We start from the raw sequence: 22492 nt of genomic DNA, 5'->3' as shown, positions 1-22492 counted from the left end.
ACGAGGTTAAATGGGCTGCATTAGGAGTGTAGCCCCACTTTTTAACATGTGCGAACGCGTGCTGTACGCGCGCCTTGCCGCGCCTGATTACTACCACCATGCCGCGTTGTGTACCTACTGTACCTCTGCATCCAGACTACCACCTTTCGTATTCTAGGCTGAGAAGGATCCGAAATCCCTTTCAAAGCCCCAATGTCTTGAATCTTGCTTGGCAACAGAAACTGACCGTGAATACCTTACCGTCGGGTTTTCCGTATACCTTTGGCTGGCACACCACTATAACCAGTAACCACCTACGGTACACCGGCCACGGACAACTTCCATTGTCGCCAGAAAGGCTACTTCACCCCAAACCACCCCGACGAGTCAAAGAACCTGGCCTCACGACACATACTGATTGTTCAACCGACATCGAAAGGTCCCTCCGGACAAGGAGGTGACCAACCGCCATGGCGCCCCAAACGAGAGCTCGAGATCGTCTCCGCCAGACAGCAACGACAACATCACGCGAATACCACTCGTCACCTATTCCGCAACAAGTCCACTTTCCAGCCCGAAGTAGAGTCGTCAAGACATATGGCAAAAAAAACCCTTCACGAACCGCTTTGCGACAGCAAACCTTGACACAGATCGGCTTCCCCTTGAGCATGCAACCAGAAACCGATGGGTCCGAACTGCTGGAGGATACGCTCGAAACCGAAACACCTGTTCCGACTATGAACAAGAAGAAGAATGGTCGAGATCCCAAGCGAAGGAAGACAATGGGCGACACTCCCAACCCGAGTTCATCTTTCCACACACAGACGCTTACGCAGTTTCTGTCTGTTGGTAAGGAGGAGGACGAGGATGAGGACGATAAGGATGACTTGTTGATTAAGGATTCCCATGACGAGGATGATTATGATGACGACGACAACAACAACAACAACAACAACAACAACAACAACAACAACAACAACAACAACAACAAACAAGTCAATCTGGACGACATTTACGATTTACCAAAGGACGAATCACCGGAGCTTACATCGGAAAAGAAGCCAGCGATCATGGTAAACAAACCAACAAGGAGTGTCAAGGGGAAGGTGAAGGCCAAGGCCAAGGCCAAAGGGGGGAAAGCGAAAGCTAAGGAAGAAGCACCGCCCAACAGTGCCGCATCAGCAGTACCACAGACACCGAGTACCAAGAGGATGACCAAGGTCAACATAGACGAGGTCCCTTCTTCGCAACCCACACCGTTTACACCCATGCTGGATTTGGATGTGAGATACAGTCCTATCGAAGAATACAGGTCACCTCTGAAGAACAAGTCTACCAATACCGGTACCGACACCGAAACCATCTCCATCTCCAAACTGCCCAGGAATATGGTAATCCAGGACTCCTATAGTATAGGAGGCGGAAGCAGTCCCTTTTCCATCCATCAATCGCCTGGGCCTTCGCCGCTCAAGAAGACTCCCATGTCGATCAGGAGTAAACCCAAGCGTCAGCCACTAGCCGAGCTACCTGTTCCTGAAGAGGACGAATCGGGCATGTCGGAAGGTGAGGAGCAAGCTACTCCAACAAAACCCAGAGCTGGTGGATCGTCGGCAGTGAAGGCAAGCAGCAGCGGCGGGAAGAAACGTGCCTTTGTAGAGATCCCGGATTCAGATGATGACCTTGAGAGTTTTGGGTCGTCGTCACCTGTTATGAGCAGGATCATGATGAAGACACCCACGCACCAGAGAGTTACTGCGCCCCCGCCGCCGCCGGACTCGGCGAAGGAAAACCGGACTCCTAAAGAGAAGTCACATGCAGGGGAAGATGAAGCAGAGGTGAATGCAGATGAGGAGATGGAGATGGAGGAACCGGGTACACCGACACCCACTGCTAGGCGCAATGAGCTGCGGTCCCGAGAGGTTCCGTCATCCAGCGCTGAAGATATGGATTATGAGAGCGATGAATTTCAGCTTTCGCCGGTGCGAAGTAGTTTACGGCAATCAAGCCGCGAGTTGGGGAATTCTAGTCAGCGCGGTGCTGTCGATGAGTCCACTGTGAATACAAAATCTCGCGGTGACACGTCTCACATCACTCGCACACCAACTACGAAACGGAGGGTGCAGACCGAGCTGCCTTCCAGGAGTGACCAAGACAATGCTTCCGCCGTCGCCGACGACGACGACGTCGAGGTGCTTAAAGAGACACCCCATCGCAAACCCGCCATTAACACCAAAAAGCCATCCTTGTCCTCCGCCGCTGCCGCCGGTCGGCGTAAGGTTGTACATATTCAGCTACCACCCCCAAGCACCGCAAAGGCAGCAGCTGCGGAGAAGGAGCAAGAGCAACAAGCTGAAGAAGAAGACGAAGACGAAGAGATCCTCAAAGAAACTCCCCACCGCAAGACCACACGCTTTGCAAAAATCTCCCCTCGCCAAGTCCAACAAAAGTCCTCACCACCCAGGCCCATCCTCCAGCAGCGATCCCAACGTTCCCAACGACAGCACACTCAACGCCAGACTCAACAACGCTCCCAGCTCTACAGCCAAGGCCTCGAATCGCAACGCGTGCCCCTGGAAATTTTAAAAGCAATGGGTCCGCCCACCGACACCTCGGACGTTTTCATCACTATTCCCGCCACCCACCTCGAGGAGATCATTACCGGATTCAGAGACCACGAGTTCCGCCCACATGTGTTACCGGCCGTCAGGGTGTGGTTCTATGCTACGGAACCCGTGAACGAGGTCAGGTACATGGCTACGCTTGGAGCACCCCAAAAGCCGGGAGAGATTGAGGGCGGGAGCGGGATGGGGAATGAGGAGTTCAATCGCGGGGAGAGTTACTATGTCATGCCTGTTGTTAGCAGCAGCGGAGCTAGCTTTGGTGGGAGTACTAGCAGTGGAAGTACAATGAGAAGCACTAACAACAGTGCTGGCGAGCGGAATAAGTTTGCGCACAAGTTGGTGCAGGTGTATCAACTGAATAACCCGGTCAAGAAGGAGGAGTTGGAGGAGCATGGGTTTGGGAAGGGTCTGCCGACGAAGTACAGGCTTTTGCCGCCTGCCGCGGTAGGGGATTTGCTGGCGAATTTGAGGTGTGCGCTTTTTGATGAGGAGGGTGATGAGGAGAATGGAGAGGAGGATGAGGAGGAAGGCAAGCTTGAGGCTATCGAGGAAGGAGACGAAGAGGAGGATGAGGATGAGGTGATGGGCAAGACAGCAGAGAGTCAACCCGACCAAGGAGTAACTATCTCCCAAGAGCTGGAGCAGCAGTTGCGAAGCGACATCATTCGCTCGACGCAGATGATGCTCTCTGAGTCTGATGATGCGAGACTGCCCGGCGAAGCAGGAGAAGCACTCTTGCGGCACGAGTCGACCATAGCTTCCAGCCCGCAAAGACCTCCTAAACCTACACGGGAACGGGTGACTTCGAGTGGGAGTAAGAAAAAGAAGTCTAGAGATAGTCAACCTCCGAGAATGACGGTGACCAAGGTCACGAAGAAAAAACAAGTGCTGGTCACAACGAAGAAGTTTCAGTTTGCGGAACTGGAGATGGAGGATGATGAAGATGAGGATTTGGATGTGGACAGGGGAGGGATGAAAACCCCTCCTGCTGCCTTGCCTCCTCGCTCACGACCGGCAGCTACTTCGGCTTCGACTTCGACTTCAGTTTCAGCTTCGACATCAAAGCCCAACACCGCACGCAAAGCCAGCGGTAGCCGCAGTGCCAGTAGCCAAACGACCCAAACCCAAACCCAAAGTCAGACCGAAACACGACAAACCCGTCGCCAAAGCCAGCGGCTCACGGGTAGTCAGCATCAGCACGAAACCCAAAGCCAACCGCAAGTCAACAAGACAACGACAGCAAAAGCTCTACAAGAAAAGGCATCAATGCCACCACCCCCTTCGCCTGCTAAACCCCGTGGCGGCAGTAGCAGCAAAATCACCACCAGCGCTCTTGCAAAATTCAACAAAGCAACCACCACTTCAACCACCCGCGCCTCAACCTCCCTCTTCGGTACAGCTTTCAGTGTCGGCGGCCACAACAACCCCAATTACAACACCGCCCGCCCATCGCAAGCGACAACAGCCAGCGGACCTTCGAGTCCAATCATTCCGACCCGACCAGACGAGGAGGAGGTGCAAGAGGCATCTCTCCCGCAGCTGTCACATACAGGTCAAGGTCAAGGTAGAGGCGTAGGCACGGGCACGGGCACGGGTAGGGGTAGGGGTAGGGGTAGGGGTCGTAGACCGCAGTCGCAGTTGCAGTTGCACCACTCTGAGTCACTGACAGCATCCGCATCCGCATCCGAGTCCTCAGTCATCAGACCGACGGTGCCCGATGACGGTGATGATTCGTATATTTTGTTGTTGTCGAGTTCGTCGATTGATGTACCGGAGGAGGGTAGTTTCACGCCCACAGCAGCTACGAATCGTGCAGGAAGAAGTCAAACTCAAACTCCCGGTAGTGGAAGAAGCAGAGGTTTGGGACGACTACCGTTGAGTAGTTCCCAAGCTATCGCGTCACTGGCACCGGATAGTTTATTGGTGGATGTTGAGGGGGTGAGGGCCCCGCCGGAGTTGGTTGTTTGGGATAGTGAGGATGAGGGTCGTGAGGATGAGGATGAGGATCGGGGGAGGGAGAGGGATGATGATGAGACGGCTAGTGAGGATGATGGGGATTTGAACTGAACTGAACTTTTTCTAGACTTAAGGCATAAGTCTAGGAGCTTGTAAGGGGTGTGAGCTATGGTGCTGGCCTGGGCTGGGTTGTGTGGGAGTAGGCAGTTTATGCATGCATGTGATGAACTGGTTACGAACTGGTTATAGGCTCGTTAGAAACGGGTTATGTTTGGGATATTGTATATGTTGGAAATAGGGTAAGGTTGGGAAAGGGTTGGCAAAGCGTTTGCAGAGTTCGCAAAGGGTTGGCAAAGGGTTCTCAAAGGGTCATCATTGTCTTTTGCTCTTCCTTCGGTCTCTGGTTTGAGAACCTGTATATGATGGCCGCGTCTGGGACTGAGCATTGCCTACCTGTAGGTACTAGAGTACCAGGGTATATAGGCACTGAAGTATTGTTGATATCAAGTTCAAGGAGGGGAATGTCTCCAGATTGTATACGAGCTATGTACCTTTCGTACTGTTTAAAGACTATAAAGTATCGATCGATCTATCAAACGTATTAATTTGTGTGAAAGTGCAGGTAACAAACAAAGCCCCAGAACCATCCCGCCCGATTCCCAATCCCTAACGCCCAATAGCAAAAGAAACCTCCTTCCACCAAAGCATACTTTAACCATCAAACACCTTTCCTTCCGCGGCCATCTTTCTTTCCATCTTCATAACTCCCCTCCCTCCACTCACCCATTCAATTACAAACCAGCCGCAAACCCACCCACAACCAAAACCCCCATTCCCACCGCTCCCATCCCAACCACGCCCGTAACTCTCGCGGCACCCGCAGTCGAACCACTCGTACTCGGCGCCTGTCCAGCTCCCGACCCAGAAGTAATCGTCGACAACGACCCGCTATTCGTCACGGTTGCGGTCACAGTAGCAGTACCGGTAGTAGCACCAGGCCCACCATCACTAGGCACCGTGAACCAAGTCATTGTTTTTGGGTCGCCGTTCGAATCGGTGGTGGTGGCGGTGGTTATGAAGCCGTTGTTGGCGGTGGTGTCGGTTTGGATTGTTACTGCTTGGCGACGATTGTTGTTGTGGATGTTGCGCAGGTTGTGAGGGTTGGAGGCGAGGGTTGTGGATGTCATTGCCAGGAGGGCTGGGAGGAGGAGGTGAGGGTGCATTGTGATTGTTTTGTTGGCCGTGGTTTGATGAATGAGGCTTTTGTGATGGAGGTAAAGATGTAAGATGTTGTGGTTTTTGGTTTCTATTCTACTTGCTTGGTTGCCCAAGAAGAAGAAGGAAACGTTGAGGTGGTAAGTAAGACGTTAAAGTGTAGGTAGGTAGGTAGTGCAGTGCGCTTTTGCAATGCAAGGGTTGGTGACGGAAGCTTTCGTGTTTCTTAAGTTGACCGGGACGGACTGACTCCGGTTTTCGGAGGTGCGGTGTAAAATATTCAAGACGACGACGAGAGGAGACACACGAAAGAGAAGTTATTGAGGAGTGATCTTGAAGATATCTAAATATATATGTACAATCACCCATATCCACCCTTCCGGGACCTGTCCCCAATTAACAGAAGGATCTCAGCCCCTGCGACGGCCGAAGATACCTTGCCGGGCGCCGCCTCACAGCTACCTATTTGGGAATAGATCACTGAAAGGGCTGAGTTGTACTTTACTAAACTGTAGGACCCCAAAGGCTTGGCGTCAGTGTATGTAACGCAACCAACGAATCGAACAATGGAGATTGTGAGCGAAGTGAGATATTTGATAGGGTGACAAGAGCCCCTCGCTGTTCTGCTTGTGTTGCTGTCGACGTCGTTGGGCAAGGTGGACAACTGAACTGGCGCCCTTTTCTAACATTTCTGACCAGTGACACATGCACGAAAGAGCATCCCTCAAACATCCATCTTGTTGTACCTTGTTTAGATACCGGTACCTGTGACGGGTCTCTGTCCAACAGAAGCATGTTGGGCAGTACCCTATCATCGTTTCTTTCGTTGCAATAAATTCGCACGGCCAACAAAGCAGGTGACACTGCAGGGGAAGAATTGAAATGAAACTGCCGAGGGCAAGAGAAAGAAAAATTGAGCCCTTCACATTCTTGCGTAAGTAGATCCAGAGAATGGTAGCCCAAGTTGAATTATGGTCTCCATAGAAGAAGTTGTGGGGGCCGACGCGAATTTGGAGGTTTGCGTAAACCGTTCATATCTGGATGATGTGAAGACCGGTGCATAGCAGCGACGGAGTATGAGTATCGGGATGGACATACCTATGCGACCAAATCATGTCTTCTCCAACCGCGAATATTTTAGCTACATTACTCCCTGTTCGACTTTTGGAGACTCTGGATTACAGAGCCATGTTGGAACGTGAAGCCACCTAATTGTCTCCATATCTTACCTCCCATTGCCTTCTAGAAATGTAAAAACGGGCAACCTGCCAAATAATGATAATAATAATGATATATACTATGCACTCCAAAACCCCGAAGCTGTCGGGTTAACTACGACAACATTCTCTCCTACTTCCTTTACTTCCTTCTTCTCTCACCTCCCCACATGCCCAAAAGCACTCTTGACCTCCGCCCTCGGCCACTCCCACAAGACCTCACCCCCATACACCTCCGTCGTGATCTTGCCCACCCTCATCTCCACCTCGCCATAGAACCTCTCGCACTCCTTCAACACCCTCATCACCAGACTCCTGTTACCGCCGCCAACCACCCTGGAACCAGTGCTACCTGTGGTAATCACGCTCGCGCCATCCCCACCGGGCGCATCATCATCACCGCCAAAGTGTTTCTCCACTCTCTTCCTGAGCGTCTCAATGCCCTTGCGGACTTCCTTCCCATCATACCCGCTCAACACCTTATTGAAGGTGGACTTGGCGTTGCTAGGCTGCGCGGCCACGGCGCCGGGGTTCTTGCCGGCGGCGAGCTGGGCCTCGATGTTCTCGAGGTACTCGAGCAGTTTGCCGAGCGGTCTGCGCATGACGGTGTTGAGGTAGAGGTTCAGATGCTCTGCGAGTTCCTGATGGGCGGCCTCGCGCCAGTCGTCGAGCACCTCGAGGCCCTTGGGGTTGTCGACCTCCTCGATGAAGTGGTTCATGTTCTCGATGAGCAGGATGTGGAAGTTGAGCGCCTCCTTGTCCTCTTCCGTGTCGGCGCCCGAGGAGCCACGTAAGCTGCTGCCGAGGTTGATGTTGACGCTGCTGATCATGGAGGCCGCGCCGCTGCCGGGGAAGGACAAGCCAGAGGAGCCGCCGCCGTGAGTGGCAGGGAGTGTAGACACGGCTGGGTTCTCGCGCGCAATAACCTTGAGCGAGTCGAACATGGTCTTGATGATGCGGTCGTACTCGCGGTCGATCATGCGGCGGACGGTAAGGTTGTTGACGGAGACGGGCGAGTCCATGGAGTTGCCGCCTGCAGCAGCGATGGAGGAGAGCATGTTCTCGACGGCCGCAGCGAATTGAGGGAAGATGCGCATAAAATGGATGACACCCTTGCGCTTCTTGATCTTGACCTTGGTATCCTCGATGGCGCGCACCTGCTCGTCGACAAATTTCTTGAACTTGGTCTCGAGGGTAGCATGAAGCTTCTGTAGAACGTTATTGAGATAGTCTTGGTTGGTTTGGCTGATGTCTGCCATCTTGCGCTCCAGCGTAGCTAGGACACCAACACCTTGTCTGCGAAACAGTTAGTAAGATATTTCAACCATCAGCTCATAGGTAGACTCACAAAGGATCCATCATTAACACCCAATCCATTAGGTTCTGCAAGTTCTTGTCAAAGAACATAAAGATGACCTCCATTGCACGAGTAATCCTGCGTGCCAGATCACGATCCGGTTCCATCATGCGATGGCGCTTGAGGTCGTTTCCGCGACGATCCTGGGGCCTGGACGCAACAACAAGATCCGGGAAATCGACCTGTTCCAGAGTCGAGGCATGGAAGAAGTCGACCACGAAGTTCTGCTCCATCTCGACCAGCGGAAGAAGATCGTCCAGAACGCCAGCAAACACTTCGTAAGGGAGAGCTCTGCTATCTGGTGTCTTCTCTGCCGCAACGCCGCCCCTTCCTTCGCCGACCTGCGATCGGAGGGTCCTCGCCAAAGTCTGGCTTCGCTTGACAGTGAGCTTCCTCGCTGTAGTAGCAAGGCCTTCTTCCTTCTTCTCTTGCTGCGAAGAGAACAGTAATTCGGCCGTTTCCTCGCCAGTCATCTTCCTCGCGTTCCTCTTCCACGATTCCATCGCCTCCTTGAACTCGGCCTTGTAAATCGGGTGGCTGATATCCTGGTATATCTGCATGATACGGTCCCAGTTCTCGGCATCAACCTCCTTGGCGTAGAGGATAAGCGGGCTGTACATCCAGAGAATATCTCTGCCGGCTTCATGGTTGCGAGGGTCGACCTTCTTCGAGAGCGCGTTATCCAAAGCCATCTTGGTAGCCCGGAAGGCATCCTCAAATCGTCGTGCCATGAATTCCATTAGCCTCCGCGTGAACAGGGTGCTCTCTGACATGTACATCTCTCGCTTCTCTTGGACGATGCGCATGTTTCCGTAGTCGCTGTTGAGGCCGATGGCTTGCCCACCGCTTCCATCCTCACTCCTGCGTCCTTCGACAGCACCCATTGCGGGATCGATCTTCATCATGGCCTTGAACAGGGTAACAAGAGCAGTCTCAATCTCCTCGACGCCAGCCGCAGTCTCAAGTGGCGCAACCTTGAGAGCGGCGAGATCCGACTCGCTGATGGCGCAGGTAGTCAACAACGATTCCAATTCCTTCTTGAGCAGCTTCTGGTTCGCAGCCTGGACCTGGAGACCTTGGCCTTGAGCCTCGATATAAGCAATATCATCCGAGAGCGTCTGCCATGCGTTAGCAACCAAAACACAGGGACACGAGCGCAGCAACTTACAGATAACTCAACGCTGTACAAAGTAAGCAAGTTATCAAGCTCATCACATTCCGCAATCGCCACATCGATGCCCTTCTTGATAGCATCCACCCTTTCATCCTCCTCCTGGAAGCGAGCCAACCAGCCACCCGCCTGCGCCTTGCTAAGCTCACGGTCGACATCGATCCTCATCTCGTCAAAGTTGCGCGACCTCATCTGCTTACCGGGCACCCAACCAAAGTAGTCCAGCCACTTGGCAAACTCGGTTGTCTTGGTATCGAGGATCGAGGGATCGATGCCCAGTGTGGTAAGATACTTGATGTCGTTGCCGGCAACAACCGCCCGCTGTGGTTCCTCGGCCTCCAGCGGCTCGTCCTTTTTCTTGTTGTCCTTGGCCACATCCTCTGCCTTCCCCTTGGGATCCGTCACCTTGACCTCTGGAACTCCAGCCTTACCGTCAGCGGGCTTGGCTGAGCCATCAGGAGCCGGATGATCCTGCTTCTGTGAGGATGTTGGCCTAGGAGGTGCCGGGACGACACTGGTGATGCCGTCTGGCCCATCGGGATTCTTGGTCAGGTTCCGTAGACGATCAGCGGCACCGCCTGGCCTCGGCTTAAAGGCAGACGCTGCCGTTGCCGCCTTCCAGATAGCGCCTGCAATCTGTACCCTGGACTTTTTGTTTTTGATCATGGGTCCGAGTCCTGGTCGGCTTTCCTCGTCGGTTCGTGGGGATTCGGCGCCCTCGGTGATGGGCGACTTGACTGAAGCAGGCGTGCTCGCGGTCGGACTAGGAGCCACGCTCACGGGGAGCTCAATCTTTCTGGGTTCGATGGGTGTGACCACCTGGTCAGCCACAGGCGGGGCTGGGGATGATGCCCTCTGTGGGTTGTTTTGTGTGATGATGGAATTTTTGCGAGGAATCATACGTTCCACGCTTCGCGGAGGAGGCAGAACTGGGTCTCCCCGTCCTCGCAGGCTAGGGCTCATTAGCGGCGCTGGGACTAACCCGTTATCAGGCTGCAACGGGCGTAAAGGATCCATGGGCGGTCGTTTCCTTTCCGGGGCCTCAGCTGGCGCAGAAGGTGTCGGAGCCCTGGCGGGTTCAGGGGTGGTAAACTTGGAGTCCCCCGTACCAGCTCTAGACCCCGGACGCAAACTAGAACTATCCTCGGTCCTTGCCGCCAACGAAGGTGCCCTTGAATCCTGGCTCTGGTTGGAGTTCATCCTCCTCAGCGGTAGTTCCTCTTGCGACCTCACATTGTTTGACTGCATGCTCCTGGATGGCGACGGCCCCCTATCTCTACTGTTGGGAGCCAAGTTGGTGCTTGAAGGCATTCTTCCGGGAACCGGGCGACTAGGAGGAGGTCCAGGGGGAGGCGCAGAGGGTGGTGGTCCGGAGGGCGGAGGTGGTTGAGCTGGAAATGAGCCGTATCCAGATGTCATGGAGACATTGCCGCTACTAGGAGCAGTGTCCAGGGTCCCGGAACGCGAAGGAGGATGGTCAATGGTGTTGGATCTCGAGGGAGGGTGGTCCAAGGGCCCAGATCGCGATGGCGGGTTATCGAATGTAGCCGATCTCGAAGGAGGAGGAACAGCCGCCCCATGCTGGTCGATCTGAGTGCCGGATCTCGAAGGCGGGCCCCTATCTGCCGGTCGCCTCGGGGCCTGGGCACCACCCAACACTTGATCGAGTTCACGCTGGTCGAAGCCTATCAGTCTCGGCACGCGGCCGCCGGTATACTTGCCATAGATCTTAATCATACTGGCAATGAAGAACTTCTTCTCCTTGTCGGTCTGGGCCTGCCAGTAGTAGGGCTTCCCCAGGGTGACGATGAAGCCCACATCGCCGGCCCACTCGCGGAAGTTGGGGCTGGCGGTTGGGCTGGTGAAGGATTCGATGTCGGTCAGGTCGTCGAGGAACCAGGTCTTGCCGATGGAGAAGGTGCCATTGGGGTTCTCCTTGGACTTGTGCAGGCGCACGCGGCCGGACTTGCGCACGGCGACGATGATGACGCGAGGCTTTTCGGTATTAGGGGTTCGGGCCTGGGGCGGCGGGGGCGAGGTCGGGTGTGTTGAGAACTCGGTGATGCGGATGTGGGTGATGTATGTTTCGATAGCTAGTTCATCATTGTCAATGTCTGTTGTCGTTTTGTCATTATTACTGCTTCGTTGTCTTGTGGCGTGCCTACTGGAGCCGTCGTCATCTCTCTTGTTGAAGCAACTCTCGATGATCCTCCGCTTCTCGTCCTCGAATCGCTCGGCCCTGCTCATTTGGCCGCTCATTGTGTAGGTAATAACTGGTTATGTCGTCGGGGAGGAGCGTGGGTTGCAAAAAAAGTATCGGACTCGGTCGGTCGGGGTCGGGAATGGCGCTACGTATCGCAAAGTCGGAGGCGTCGTGACATCCGCATCTTTTAGGGGAACAGTACTTGGTAGTGTGGTAGCAGTTGCCTGTTTCTATCGTGAACCGGGAATTGCTCTCCGGCCTGGCGCGTCAATCGGAGTTGGGTTCGGGACCGAGAGCAAGGTTCAATTATTAGGTAGAAGTAAAAAAAAAGTAAGAAAGAGGTTAGAGCAATTCTCAAGCAATGAAGAACAAAGTGAGGTCGGTGGTCGGCAACATCAAGTTGTCGATGCCGTTGTCAAGTCAAGCCGATGGATTGGATGTCTGTAAGTGGAACTGAGCCACCACAAGTCCAGGAGCTTCACACAGTGACCGACCTGTGCTAGCGGCAAGCTGCTTGGATGCCGGGTGAGGTCGACAGGGTAGGCAGTGGTGTGCCCGGCCGTAATGGTGGACCCCGCGGCGGCCGGATATTTGATGCCAAGACGTTAGTAGAGGCCGCTTTGAACGTGCATACCACTAACATTGACTAACACATCCGTAAGTACATGTGTCGCTTCTGCCCTGCAAAACAACTACGTACATCACGAAGACTCCCGCTGACCACATAAAACCTTGGGGAGACATAATAGTGAGAGATCAGGCGGGGAGTGCAACCATATCCCTCGGAAGAGTATGTTTCATTTTGAGTACGATAAAGACTTTAGTGCCAGAGTTTCGGGCCATTGAGGTACGGCACTGACGTCTTCACATTTATTGGCATGCGATCCTGTTGTGGTTGACGATAATATGTAGGTCAAGATAGTGATGCTTTGGTGACATCCGACAACAACTTTCCTCTGGGTATATCGTGTTAACTGTATCAATGATATAACAAGTTCTTCCAAGGCAGACCAGCCCCTTAAAACTTAATCGAAGGTGATCTTCTTGCCCTGGAACGGCGCCGACAGCATCTCCTTCTCCTTCGCCTTCTTCTTCGCCTCCCACGAAGGATGCAGCGGCCCGCTATCATCACGCTTCTTGGGCGCCCTAGCCGGAGCAGCAGGAGCAGCGTCTCCTCTTCCTGATCCAAAGCTGCCACCACCACGGCCACCATGGCCGCCCCTACCACCTCTGCCTCCCCTATCACCGCCTCTCTCAGCAGCACCAGCACCTTCAGTCTGGGCAGCCTCACCACCCTCTTCACCACCCTCTTTTTTGTTGCTCTTCCTATCGAGAAGACTGCCCTTCTTCCAGGGCTTGCCGTCTGATTCAACGGCACCCCTCTTCATATCCCACCCGGCGTCTCTGGCAGCCTGCTGCTTCTTCAGATGCTTGGCCTCCTCCTTGAACTTCTTCTCCCAGATGGCCTGGCGGGCGCGCTGGCCGCGGCGGTTCTTGCGGGAGGGCGCGATGTCGACATCAGAGGCTGACTCGGAGCCCGAGATGTAGCCGCCCATGAGGGTGGGGAGGAAGGTCGAGTCCATGGTGAAGTTTTGGAGTTTTTGGGTGTTGGCGGTTGATGATGATTTGGACTTTTTCTTTGAGGGGGCGGCGTCGATGCCGCTGTTGTCAGAGTCTTCGTCTTCTTCCTCTTCTTCTTCTTCTTGACCGTCTTCCGACTGTTCTTCTTGGAGTTTGGTGTTTGATCCTTCGTCTTCTTCTTCCGAGTCACTGAACCCTTCGAATTCGTCATCGGAACCGTCGCCGTTTTGTTCGGAGTCGCCGTCTTCAGCTTCGTCGTCTTCGGTGATTTCCATCGGGTCTAGGTCGCCGTCTTCGCCGTATCCTCCCTCTTCATCGTCTGTGATTTCCATGGGATCAAGCTCCTTTGCCATGGGACGCTTCTTGACCGCGGCCTTGGAAGCAAACCTCTCCTCCTCATCGTCTGCCTCCGACTCGTCGGACGAGCCGCCGAGCAAATCCAAGTATTTGGAGAGAACCTTCTCTTCCTCCTCCTCGTTCACCGGCTCTTCGTCGTCTGAGTCTGAGTCTTGTGCTGCCACAGCCTCCTTCTTTGCTGGCTTCTCCTTGGTCTTTGTCTTCTCCTTTGCCTTGTCGTCCTTCTTCTCCGTTTCCTTGACCTTCTTGTCTACTCTGCTGTCCTTCTTCTCCACCTCCTTCTTATCCTTGGTCGACTTGTTGTCCTCAATTTCCTTGGCCTCCACGGTCTTTGACTCGTCCTTCTCCTTGGGCTGGTTCTTGCCCTTCTTGCCCTTCTTCTCAGGAGGCTCGATGCCCATGGCCTTGCATATCCCCACAATTGCCTTGTCTGTGACGGTGCGGACCTCTTGGCGGGCGCAGAGCGAGCTGGTGACGTTGTGTAGAGCGGATTGTTCTTCTTCGGTGAGCACTGGCTTGGAGACGCCGCGCTTTACGGCCTCGGGTAGGTTGGGGCTGTCGGCAATGCGCTTGATGCGGAGGAGGGAGAAGCAGAGGTGGGCATGGGCGGCTTGGTAAAGGTCGAGGGACTTGAGGACAACGATTTCGTTTTCTATCCTGGCCTTCTTGTCTTGTGGTGTGCTTCGGTCGCGGAGTCGCTTGGACTGGCGCTGTCTCTCGAATCCTTTGGCCGTCTTGAGAGCATGGTGTAGCTCGCCCCAGTATTTCTGAAAGACCTTTTCGACATCTTCCTCCTCGGTTCTCTTTCTCTTGCCGAGGGACTGCATGTTTGCGGTTGATAAGACGGTTCGGTGTTGAGGTTCGGAAGGTCCCGTCGCAAAATCGAGTTCGGTTCGTTGACAAGTCAAAAAGTCAATTGTGATTTGGGGAAGCGAAGCTTTGCGCCTTCAGAGTGCAGAGTGCAGCCATCAGTTGTTGCACTTTTCAGTGGGGCCGTTTGTTGATCTCGATGCCAGCCGGGAGCAGCTCAGACCCACCATGGAAGGAGCATGGACCACCTGGCGAGCCGGACGCGTGAAATCAATTAAAAGGTGGAGGAGCGGATGGAACGCGTTCCCCAAACTCACCCACCGTGACAGCGCCTGGACAGCCCACCCATCCACTGACCGGGGGCCGTCCATCCACACCGACGACCCCAAGCCAGAAACAACATCACCATGCATCGACGACGACAAGGTCTTTCTCCTAGTTTCACGTCTCCAATCCATTGCGCTTTCTGTCGCCAATAGTCACCGAAACCTCGCGACCGCATTTTGTCGGTTTCCAGTCGCATAATCCAATTCCTCATTACGCGCGCGCCTCGGCTTCTGTCTTGCGCTTCGACGAACTGTCCGTCGCTGTTTTGACCGGGAATCGATAACCGTCATCCGCAACCATCGAGACCAATACCAAAGCTCACAACAACATAACACATACTCGCCATGGCATCCTCGCAGCGCACGATACAGTACACAATCCCCGGGAGGGAAGACTTTAACAAACTTTCCGACGAGCAGAAAACACGGGTTGGCGAAGCTGTACGTCCTGTTTCTATCCCCCAAATTCCTTTGTTTACTTTCACCCCTGCAATTTTTGCGAATTCACACATATCATGTTGCTGCGCAACCACCATCACTTCCCAACCCACACCACCACCATCACCACCAATTCCAGTCAGTCAGTCAGTCAGTCAGTCAGTCAGTAGCTAACACACAACCACCGCCACCCCCAAATACAGTTCGACCTCTTCGACTCCAACAAAGACGGCCTCCTCTCGTACGAAGAATTCCGCTTCGTCCTCCGCGCCCTCGGCTTCGAGCTGCCCAAGCCGCAGACCTACGACCTGCTGATCCGCCACGGCCAGAAGCCCGCCAACTGGCCGCTCGACCAGGAGTGTCCGCCCGTCTACCGGCTCTTCAACCTCCCCACGGCGCAGGCGATCGCGGGGACGCTGATCCGCCAGCGCGACCCCAAGGAGGAGCTCCGTCGCGCGTTCAGGCTGTTCGATATCGACGGCAAGGGCATGATCACGCAGGACGACCTGAGGAGGGTCAGCAAGCAGGTGGGCAACAACATACCGGATGCGGATATCACGGCCATGATTGAGGAGTTTGATGCGAGTGGAAAGGGAGGCGTGGATGAGGACGAGTTTTTGAGGTTGATGATGAGTAAGAAATAAATACGTGGAAAAAAGGAGGAGAAAGAGAAGAGAAAGCAGACAAGGGAAGAAAGTAAGAGGTGGTGATGATGCTTTTTTGAAAGAGACACAAAAGTCATGTGGCAATGGTTAGATGATACCCGAGAGGATGGCATGATGGACAATGAATATTTCTTGTTTGGTTTTTTTGGAAACCCGTTCTTCCCGCGGTGTTTTGTGGTTGGTTGAAGGTTTAAGGAGAAGGGATGGGACTGATGACATATCGTGTGCTCAACGTCTTGTTCGATTCCAAAAGGTAAGTTTCCTCCTCCTACTTCTTTTTTCCATGTTTTATGGCTTCCCGTTGCCAGCCACACCCGAGCAGGTTTCACAATGGTACAATCAACCGATCAGTGGCATAGTGTCATGAGCTGAAGGCTCTCATCTTGAAATATTCTCCGGCCGATCTCCAAGTTGGATTCCCTGCACCAGAACAGCTGTCGAAGAGTCACTGTACAGCATTAGAGTACCAGCCCAGGCGCCAATGGCACCGAGTTGATGTAGTAACGGCACAATTGAAGGTGGTATTTGAGCCGTGTCCCAACGAGTGGGATCGTCGAGGTGCAGCCGCAGCTTGACCGGGCTTTATATCCAGAGGAAGACTTAGTCTTCGACCGCCCAGTCATCACGCCTCCCAGGAACACAACATACTACTGGTGGGTTTGTTAGTTTGGTTCTCCGAGAGGATCTCCTATCAGGAAGACGATGAGAGCCTCCAAACCCTGAGCATACCTGTAACGCCATAACACAAACAGAGCGAATTGCCACCCTAAATCTTCAGGTATCTTCAGCTTTTCCAAGGTTTTACTGCACTCGGGCGAGATTGAGGTCTGCTGACCTCGACTTTCGGGCTAATCATCCATTGCGTGTCTTTAGTATTCACTTTAGGCTGTACATACAATCAGCTCCATTCTTGGCAAATGAAGCACAAGATGGTAAAATTTGGAAGGCACACATTGTAAATGAGAACTTGATGCCCGAATGAAGAAGGCCAGATGGGCCGTGACGGTCTAGAAGACGGATATGCACATTAAGCGTTGTTAATGACAGGTACGCGACGTCGCTGGTGAACGCTAACTTCCTATGCAATGTTGAGGTATTCCTCAAACGGTGACTAACATGCAGCTTTAGGTTGTGCGGGGTCATCCTTGATGGCCTTCTTGCATCTGTGGGTTATGATGCTGCATCGGACACTTCTTCCTCTTTCCAAAATGCCTTCAAAGTACGTCTCATGCCCTACGGGAGGCGGAAGTAGACGTTAAAAATAACAACAACAAAAAATTGCCTTCAAAGTTCTTCTCATTACTAGACTGCAACAGCCCGGCAAACAGACCGACAACTGGAGACAGCCCATAGGACACTTCACCTGGCAGAGAGCCAAGAGCTGCAGTGTCTTGTCTCAACCGTCCTTCCATCTTCTCCCCATTCTGTTCCCCGTTATCTCACATCCATCTTCTCTTCCATCTTTTTTCTGATCGTCAACGGCCAACGCCACGACTAGACGGGCAAGATGCTACCCCTTCCGCTGAAAAGCGCGTACCTCGAGTACAAGAAGGACACGGATGCAGTCGCATCATGGCTTGCTTCGACAGCAAAGAAATGCGGCTTCCCTGCCGACCAGCTCAAGTCGGGCTCCTGGGACACTTCGGACGCCTCATCTGTCTCCAGCAAGCCCTCCAGCAAGCCCTCCAGCAGCGGCCGGAAGAAGGGCAAGGCCCGCAAAGCAGCCAGCGCGGCCGTCCAAGCCACGAAAAGCGCCATTCAAGGCGTTTCTAGGTACATTGTTGCCATAGCGGACTACCACAAGTTGGCAAAGCACATTGCCGACACTGCGGACCCTACCATTACTGTTCCCGATGAGTTTGTGGCTACCATCGACCGTGTCATCTCCATTCGCTCCAGCTTCGGTGAGCGTTTGGCCGAGCATGGTGTTGGGCCGGACACCGAAGCCGATCTGAAGCACCGCCACTTTGTTGAGGTCCTGAAGAAGGTCCGAGAAGCCCTCCTGCCTCGCATGTCTAGCAAGGCTTCCAGCTCGGCATTGTCCAAGGCTGCTACGTCAGATGAAATCAGCAACAGATTCGCTGGCCTGGGCGTCGAAGAGCCCTCACAAGCCTTCCTGAATGCTTCTGATATCGAGAGACCGACCCAGCCAACAGAAGACAAGACCACCTACGAAGCTGAGACACTCGCTGAGCTCGAGGATGTTCTGTTCACTTTCTTCACCATGATGAACGACCTTGCTCGCATCCGGGATGTCATCCGCTGGATTTGGGAGAACTACCAGAAGGGCCTCTTCGATATCGCAGCGGCGGCTGTGGCTACCGACACAGCCCTCGCTTTGGGCCGCGGCATCATTGACGAGGCCGAACCCAACTTCAAGAACTTCGAAAAGGGTACCTGGGGTGTGCAACACAAATTCTTCTTCATTTGCTGTCGTCGAAAGGGCCACAACATCGACAGCGTCGTCTCTGATGATGCGTCTGATAATTTCAACTACGAGATGTATGATCTTGCGGATGAATGCTTCATGAACACTCACCGCTGTCTGCTTTCCTTCCTCGCCATCCTCTCGCCAGACCATTTGCCCATCATCAAGGAAGGATTCATGGGTCACTATGATCCCACCACAAACCGGGATAAGCTTCCTGGACACGCGAAGTTCAAAGAAGATCAGATCCTGCTCATGGAGTTTCTAAGTGAGCTCACGGTTGTTACCCGTGTCATTCCCAGCTATCCTGTTGAGGACGAGTTCATGCGTGGAGTTAGAGAGATGGACAAGACCAACAAGGTCCCATTCTCACTCGTCTTCGCCGCCCAGACCTTCCTTGACATTCATCACCTGCTGAGAGCCGATGTTTCGCGAGGATCCCAGTCCTTGCAGAATGAGATCAAGCATCTCACCCAAACCCTCAAGGATCACCTTGATTACCACAAGAAGAGCAAGTTGCGGATCAAGAACTGGCCTGAACGCATGGATGACATGGTGCGCTTGGTGATCAAGCAAGGGCAAGAGATGTTGGCGGACCCCGTCTACCAGTGCAAAATTAGCTACTATCGGCGAAACAAAATGCCGATCGCGTCATCCATGAGACCCAACCGAATCCTGGACTATTCTCCGGTCCTTGCTGGCCTCAACCTGCTCAGTTTCCGAGGGGATGTGAACTCCATTGGCATCGACGCTGCAAACGCTTGGGGATCCATCCAGTATGCAATCCATCTCTACTCTGCCCTCCAGAATGAGAAGCTGGTGGATCGTCAGTTTTGGGCCGACTTGGAGATGGCTCAAGCCCTTCTCCCTGATTCCAGCTTCTTTCCTGGAGGAAATGCCCCGAAGACTCCCAAGAAGTACCTTGACACCTTCGTTCTCCAAATGGGGGCTGCTGGTGTCCCGCGCGGCATCAAGAAGGGCCTGCCAGTTTCATCCATCTTCGTGGAGAAGTATTTGAAGCGCACCGAAGTCCCGTGGACGCCAAAGAATATCCACGACATTGTTTCCCGTAGCGGGTTCGAGACGAAGGGCGAGCTGGGCAAAGGAAACTTGCTGCTGTGGCAGATCGACGAGAAGGACCAGAAGGACATTGAGAAGAAACGCGCGTTGGAGGTTAAAGGCAAAAAGCGCGAGAAGTACTTGCGACCGGATGAACTCATTCAGGCGGCAAGTTTGGCTCTCAACGCGGAAGTCGCGGAGATGGCGTTCCCTTGGTTGACGCTTCATAAGTCATGCTGGGAGATGATGAAGCTGGTCAAAGAGAAAAACCATCAGCGTTTGTCGCAGATCTTTGGCAGCGGCTACCTCAATGACAAGAGTCAAATGCCATTTGTGATTGGATACATCTTCATGACTACGTGCGGCGAGTGCCCCGGCCATCTGAGGACCATGGACCTCATGAAACAGGCAGCGGAAGCCGTCAAGGAATATGTTACACGGGGTTCGGGAGATCTCTGCGTGAAGCTGCTTGCTGAGATGGGACACAATGTCCAGTTCGTCAACGAGGAGGAACTTGTGAAGAACAATGCCTAGAAATGGTGGCAACCCGGTGCGCAAGTCATATCACGTAGATGTGGGGGATATGTAGCATAGGTATAGTTCTCATATGACGGGGATCGGAACTCAGGAGATCGTGTAGCTCGACGGAAGAAACCAGTTTACATATAACTGACACCCCCTCGATAATGACCATAGTTGTTCAACCACAACGGGCCAGTGTCTGCTTAAGAGGCTGAGTGCCTGAGAGTATCCCATATGCTAGGGGTCAGGTCTTTCGTCCTTGATTTCAGCTCACCTTTTGTTTCTACTTTTCAATCTCCATGTCCCAAAAATCCAAAGCATTCCTTGGTCACTTACAGGTTCTGCCTGATCTCGGAAGGAGATGGCCCAATCGAAGCGGCTCGCAGTTCATCCATAAAACCCAATCACCTCACTGGCCACCCCCCCCCCCCCCCCAGCTTCCGCTTTCGTTGGCCGGTTCAATCGTGCCTTGGTGCCCGACTGTGCTTCCAATCACTGGCACTTCCGTCCTATTTAGTATTTAGGTCGCCCTGATTTCCGTTTCTCCCAGAAGACAATACCAGAATCAAGCCTTTTTCGTTGTCACCATTTTTCGCGTTCAACAATCTTCTCTTCATCTCGACAACGGAAATTGAGTATCACTCTAGGGGCGCCCACCTACCTAGGTAAGTTGAGAGATCTTCGTCGTCCGTCCATGACAATAGGGTACGTAAATCCTCATAATCATTAACCTGGAGATCATCCAAGATAGTAATACAACCGGGCTAAATATACGACACTCGAAATCTTCCCATCATGTCCAACGCCTTCCTCGTCCCCCAAATTTGCGCCCTAATCGAGCTCAGAGGCTTTGGTGACATTGGCGAATGGAACTACTTTCTACGAGTCGAACTTGACGCCGAAGGCCTGGCAGAATACGTATTGGGACCTGCTAGTGCTGTGCCCGAACCGGATAAGGAGACGGCGGTGCCTGACGCACACAAGGCTTGGAGACTGGCACGCGCTAGGGCCATGCAGATTTTATGCTCGACGCTGAGGAGGCAGGATGTAATTGCGAGGCTCCAAAGCAGCGGCTGGGACCCTAATAACATGGATCCCGCGTATCTTTATCAGTTGGTTTGGAAGGTCTTCGGGTCTCATTCTTATTCCAGGTGGTGCCGAATTGGGAAACCTTGAGTCTCAACGACGGTTGTCTGATAGACAACTAGGGGATGTTTGGGAAACAGCAATTGCTTTCCAGACATTGACTGTCTACCAGACCCCCCGGAACTTAAGAAATAACCTGTAGAGTAGACTTTTAGGCTCTCGTAGGCTTGACGTCTCACAATGGTTAAAGCCTGTTCGAAGTCCGAGGTTGGTTAAAGGCATAAGTAGACGAATTGGTGTCAAAGGTTGGTTTGTCAAAGGTGAAATCTACCTACCTTACCGGTACCAGAGGTGACTTCGGTCCATGCAAGTTTTCGTTGACTTGCTATTGCTTCACAGGAATCAAGACAATGCAACCAACAAATAACAAGTAACAGGTTGAGGCACAACTTTAGACAATCTAACGAGACCATCGAGCAATTTAGGTACGCAAGAAAGCTGGCCGGTGTGCCGGATTTGATTGATTTACCCACAGAACCTGACAATTTGATGCTCCCAAAACTGTCTCCATGCTCCAAACACCCAAACATTATGGTAAGGTATCGGTTACTCAACAGCTGTCGCATAATCTAGACAAGTTGCTCACTTCAACCATACACGTTGACGGTCCGTAAAACCCTCATCACCTCGCTCCCCTTATTCCTTTCCAATCCATGTCGCTATCACAAAACCACCAACATTCTTCTTCACAGTCACTTCAGGCATACGCCCATCTAAGGTACCTAGGTAAGTCAAGCGCAACGACAGGTTAGGTAGGTATGAAAACCATCATCAGCACTAACCCGGCCATCACCTGCTGCAGTCATAATACCCGCCTCACTACCTTAACGATCCGATACGATAACCAAAACCACCACCATCATGTCAACCAGCTATAGCAATAGCAGCAATAGTAGCAGCAGCAGCAGCAGCAGCAGCAGCAGCAGCTCACCCTCCATCTCCCACGATTGTTGTCTCATCGAGCTCCGCGGTCCGGAAAACATCCGCGCATGGAGCCACTTCCTGCGCGTCGAGCTCGACGCCGCATTCCAAGACCTGTCCACGGCCGTATTCGGTACCCCTATGGACTTTCCTCGGTCGAGCGTGGAGAATGCCAGCCTCGAGGCACGCGAAGCCTGGAGGATATGGAAGGTACAGCGCGCCAAGGCCCTGAGAATTTTGTGTTCGACGTTGAGAAACCCAAAAGTGATGGAGCGCCTTGTCGAGCAAGAGGGCTGGGACCCGAAGAAGGACGCAGATCCTGCGAGTCTTTATCAATTGATCTGGAAGATTTTTGGGCCTCCTGCTGAGAAACCAGCTACTGGTACTGGTACTGCTTCCTCGTAGGTAAGAACCAAAGCTGGGTACATAGTCTAGGGTAGCTCTAGCGGCAATGGATAATATAACAGGATAAAATACAATCTTTGTTAGGTACTTGGCTTGCAAACAAAGAGAAACAGAA

The 22492-nt window shown here is 53.1% G+C and overlaps 7 protein-coding genes across 7 annotated transcripts; 4 read left to right on the top strand and 3 right to left on the bottom strand.

Annotated features, from left to right (window-relative positions):
• Positions 1-449: 449 nt before the first annotated feature.
• SMAC4_00688 (uncharacterized protein) lies at positions 450-4667 on the top strand (the record flags this gene model as incomplete). The annotated part of the gene is made up of 1 exon (XM_066089472.1): positions 450-4667. The coding sequence occupies one exon, from the start codon at positions 450-452 to the stop codon at positions 4665-4667; it is 4218 nt and encodes a 1405-aa protein (XP_065947742.1).
• Positions 4668-5347: 680 nt separating this feature from the next.
• Positions 5348-6138, bottom strand: SMAC4_00689 (uncharacterized protein; the record flags this gene model as incomplete). Its single annotated transcript, XM_003349753.2, has 1 exon — positions 5348-6138. The coding sequence occupies exon 1, from the start codon at positions 5777-5779 to the stop codon at positions 5348-5350; it is 432 nt and encodes a 143-aa protein (XP_003349801.1). The 5' UTR covers positions 5780-6138.
• An 875-nt stretch (positions 6139-7013) lies between these two features.
• On the bottom strand, positions 7014-12404 carry SMAC4_00690 (uncharacterized protein). The gene is made up of 4 exons (XM_066089473.1): positions 11682-12404; positions 9514-11609; positions 8337-9463; positions 7014-8284 (listed from the first exon to the last, which is right to left on the bottom strand). Exons 1-4 carry the CDS (start codon positions 11773-11775, stop codon positions 7147-7149), a joined length of 4455 nt encoding a protein of 1484 aa, XP_065947741.1. The 5' UTR covers positions 11776-12404; the 3' UTR covers positions 7014-7146.
• Positions 12405-12656: 252 nt separating this feature from the next.
• SMAC4_00691 (uncharacterized protein) lies at positions 12657-14556 on the bottom strand. The gene has a single exon (XM_003349755.2). The coding sequence runs from the start codon at positions 14482-14484 to the stop codon at positions 12745-12747; it is 1740 nt and encodes a 579-aa protein (XP_003349803.1). The 5' UTR covers positions 14485-14556; the 3' UTR covers positions 12657-12744.
• A 227-nt stretch (positions 14557-14783) lies between these two features.
• Positions 14784-16713, top strand: SMAC4_00692 (uncharacterized protein). Its single transcript, XM_003349756.2, has 2 exons — positions 14784-15234; positions 15435-16713. Exons 1-2 carry the CDS (start codon positions 15139-15141, stop codon positions 15873-15875), a joined length of 537 nt encoding a protein of 178 aa, XP_003349804.1. The 5' UTR covers positions 14784-15138; the 3' UTR covers positions 15876-16713.
• Positions 16714-17403: 690 nt separating this feature from the next.
• On the top strand, positions 17404-20126 carry SMAC4_00693 (uncharacterized protein; the record flags this gene model as incomplete). The annotated part of the gene is made up of 2 exons (XM_003349757.2): positions 17404-19497; positions 19549-20126. The coding sequence occupies 2 exons, from the start codon at positions 17404-17406 to the stop codon at positions 19915-19917; spliced, it is 2463 nt and encodes an 820-aa protein (XP_003349805.1). The 3' UTR covers positions 19918-20126.
• A 312-nt stretch (positions 20127-20438) lies between these two features.
• On the top strand, positions 20439-21284 carry SMAC4_00694 (uncharacterized protein). Its single transcript, XM_066089474.1, has 2 exons — positions 20439-20570; positions 20657-21284. Exon 2 carries the CDS (start codon positions 20701-20703, stop codon positions 21079-21081), a length of 381 nt encoding a protein of 126 aa, XP_065947740.1. The 5' UTR covers positions 20439-20570; positions 20657-20700; the 3' UTR covers positions 21082-21284.
• The last annotated feature ends 1208 nt before the right edge of the window (positions 21285-22492 follow it).

Source organism: Sordaria macrospora, chromosome 7 (genome assembly GCF_033870435.1).
Source record: "Sordaria macrospora chromosome 7, complete sequence".
NCBI classification, from domain to species: Eukaryota; Fungi; Ascomycota; class Sordariomycetes; order Sordariales; family Sordariaceae; genus Sordaria; species Sordaria macrospora.
The sequence above is the reverse complement of the archived record's forward strand: the minus strand, read 5'-3'. Positions and strand labels throughout refer to the sequence as shown.

Bases quoted from the DNA above. Each gene is read 5' to 3' on its own strand.
- SMAC4_00690 (XM_066089473.1), bottom strand. From the start codon at position 11,775: ATGAGCGGCCAAATGAGCAGGGCCGAGCGATTCGAGGACGAGAAGCGG. The intron at 9,464-9,513 runs GTAAGTTGCTGC...AACGCATGGCAG, and splicing joins TGTACAGCGTTGAGTTATCT to ACGCTCTCGGATGATATTGC. The intron at 8,285-8,336 runs GTGAGTCTACCT...ACTGTTTCGCAG, and splicing joins GTGTTAATGATGGATCCTTT to ACAAGGTGTTGGTGTCCTAG.
- SMAC4_00691 (XM_003349755.2), bottom strand. From the start codon at position 14,484: ATGCAGTCCCTCGGCAAGAGAAAGAGAACCGAGGAGGAAGATGTCGAA.
- SMAC4_00692 (XM_003349756.2), top strand. From the start codon at position 15,139: ATGGCATCCTCGCAGCGCACGATACAGTACACAATCCCCGGGAGGGAA. The intron at 15,235-15,434 runs GTACGTCCTGTT...CCCCAAATACAG, and splicing joins AAACACGGGTTGGCGAAGCT to TTCGACCTCTTCGACTCCAA.
- SMAC4_00694 (XM_066089474.1), top strand. From the start codon at position 20,701: ATGTCCAACGCCTTCCTCGTCCCCCAAATTTGCGCCCTAATCGAGCTC.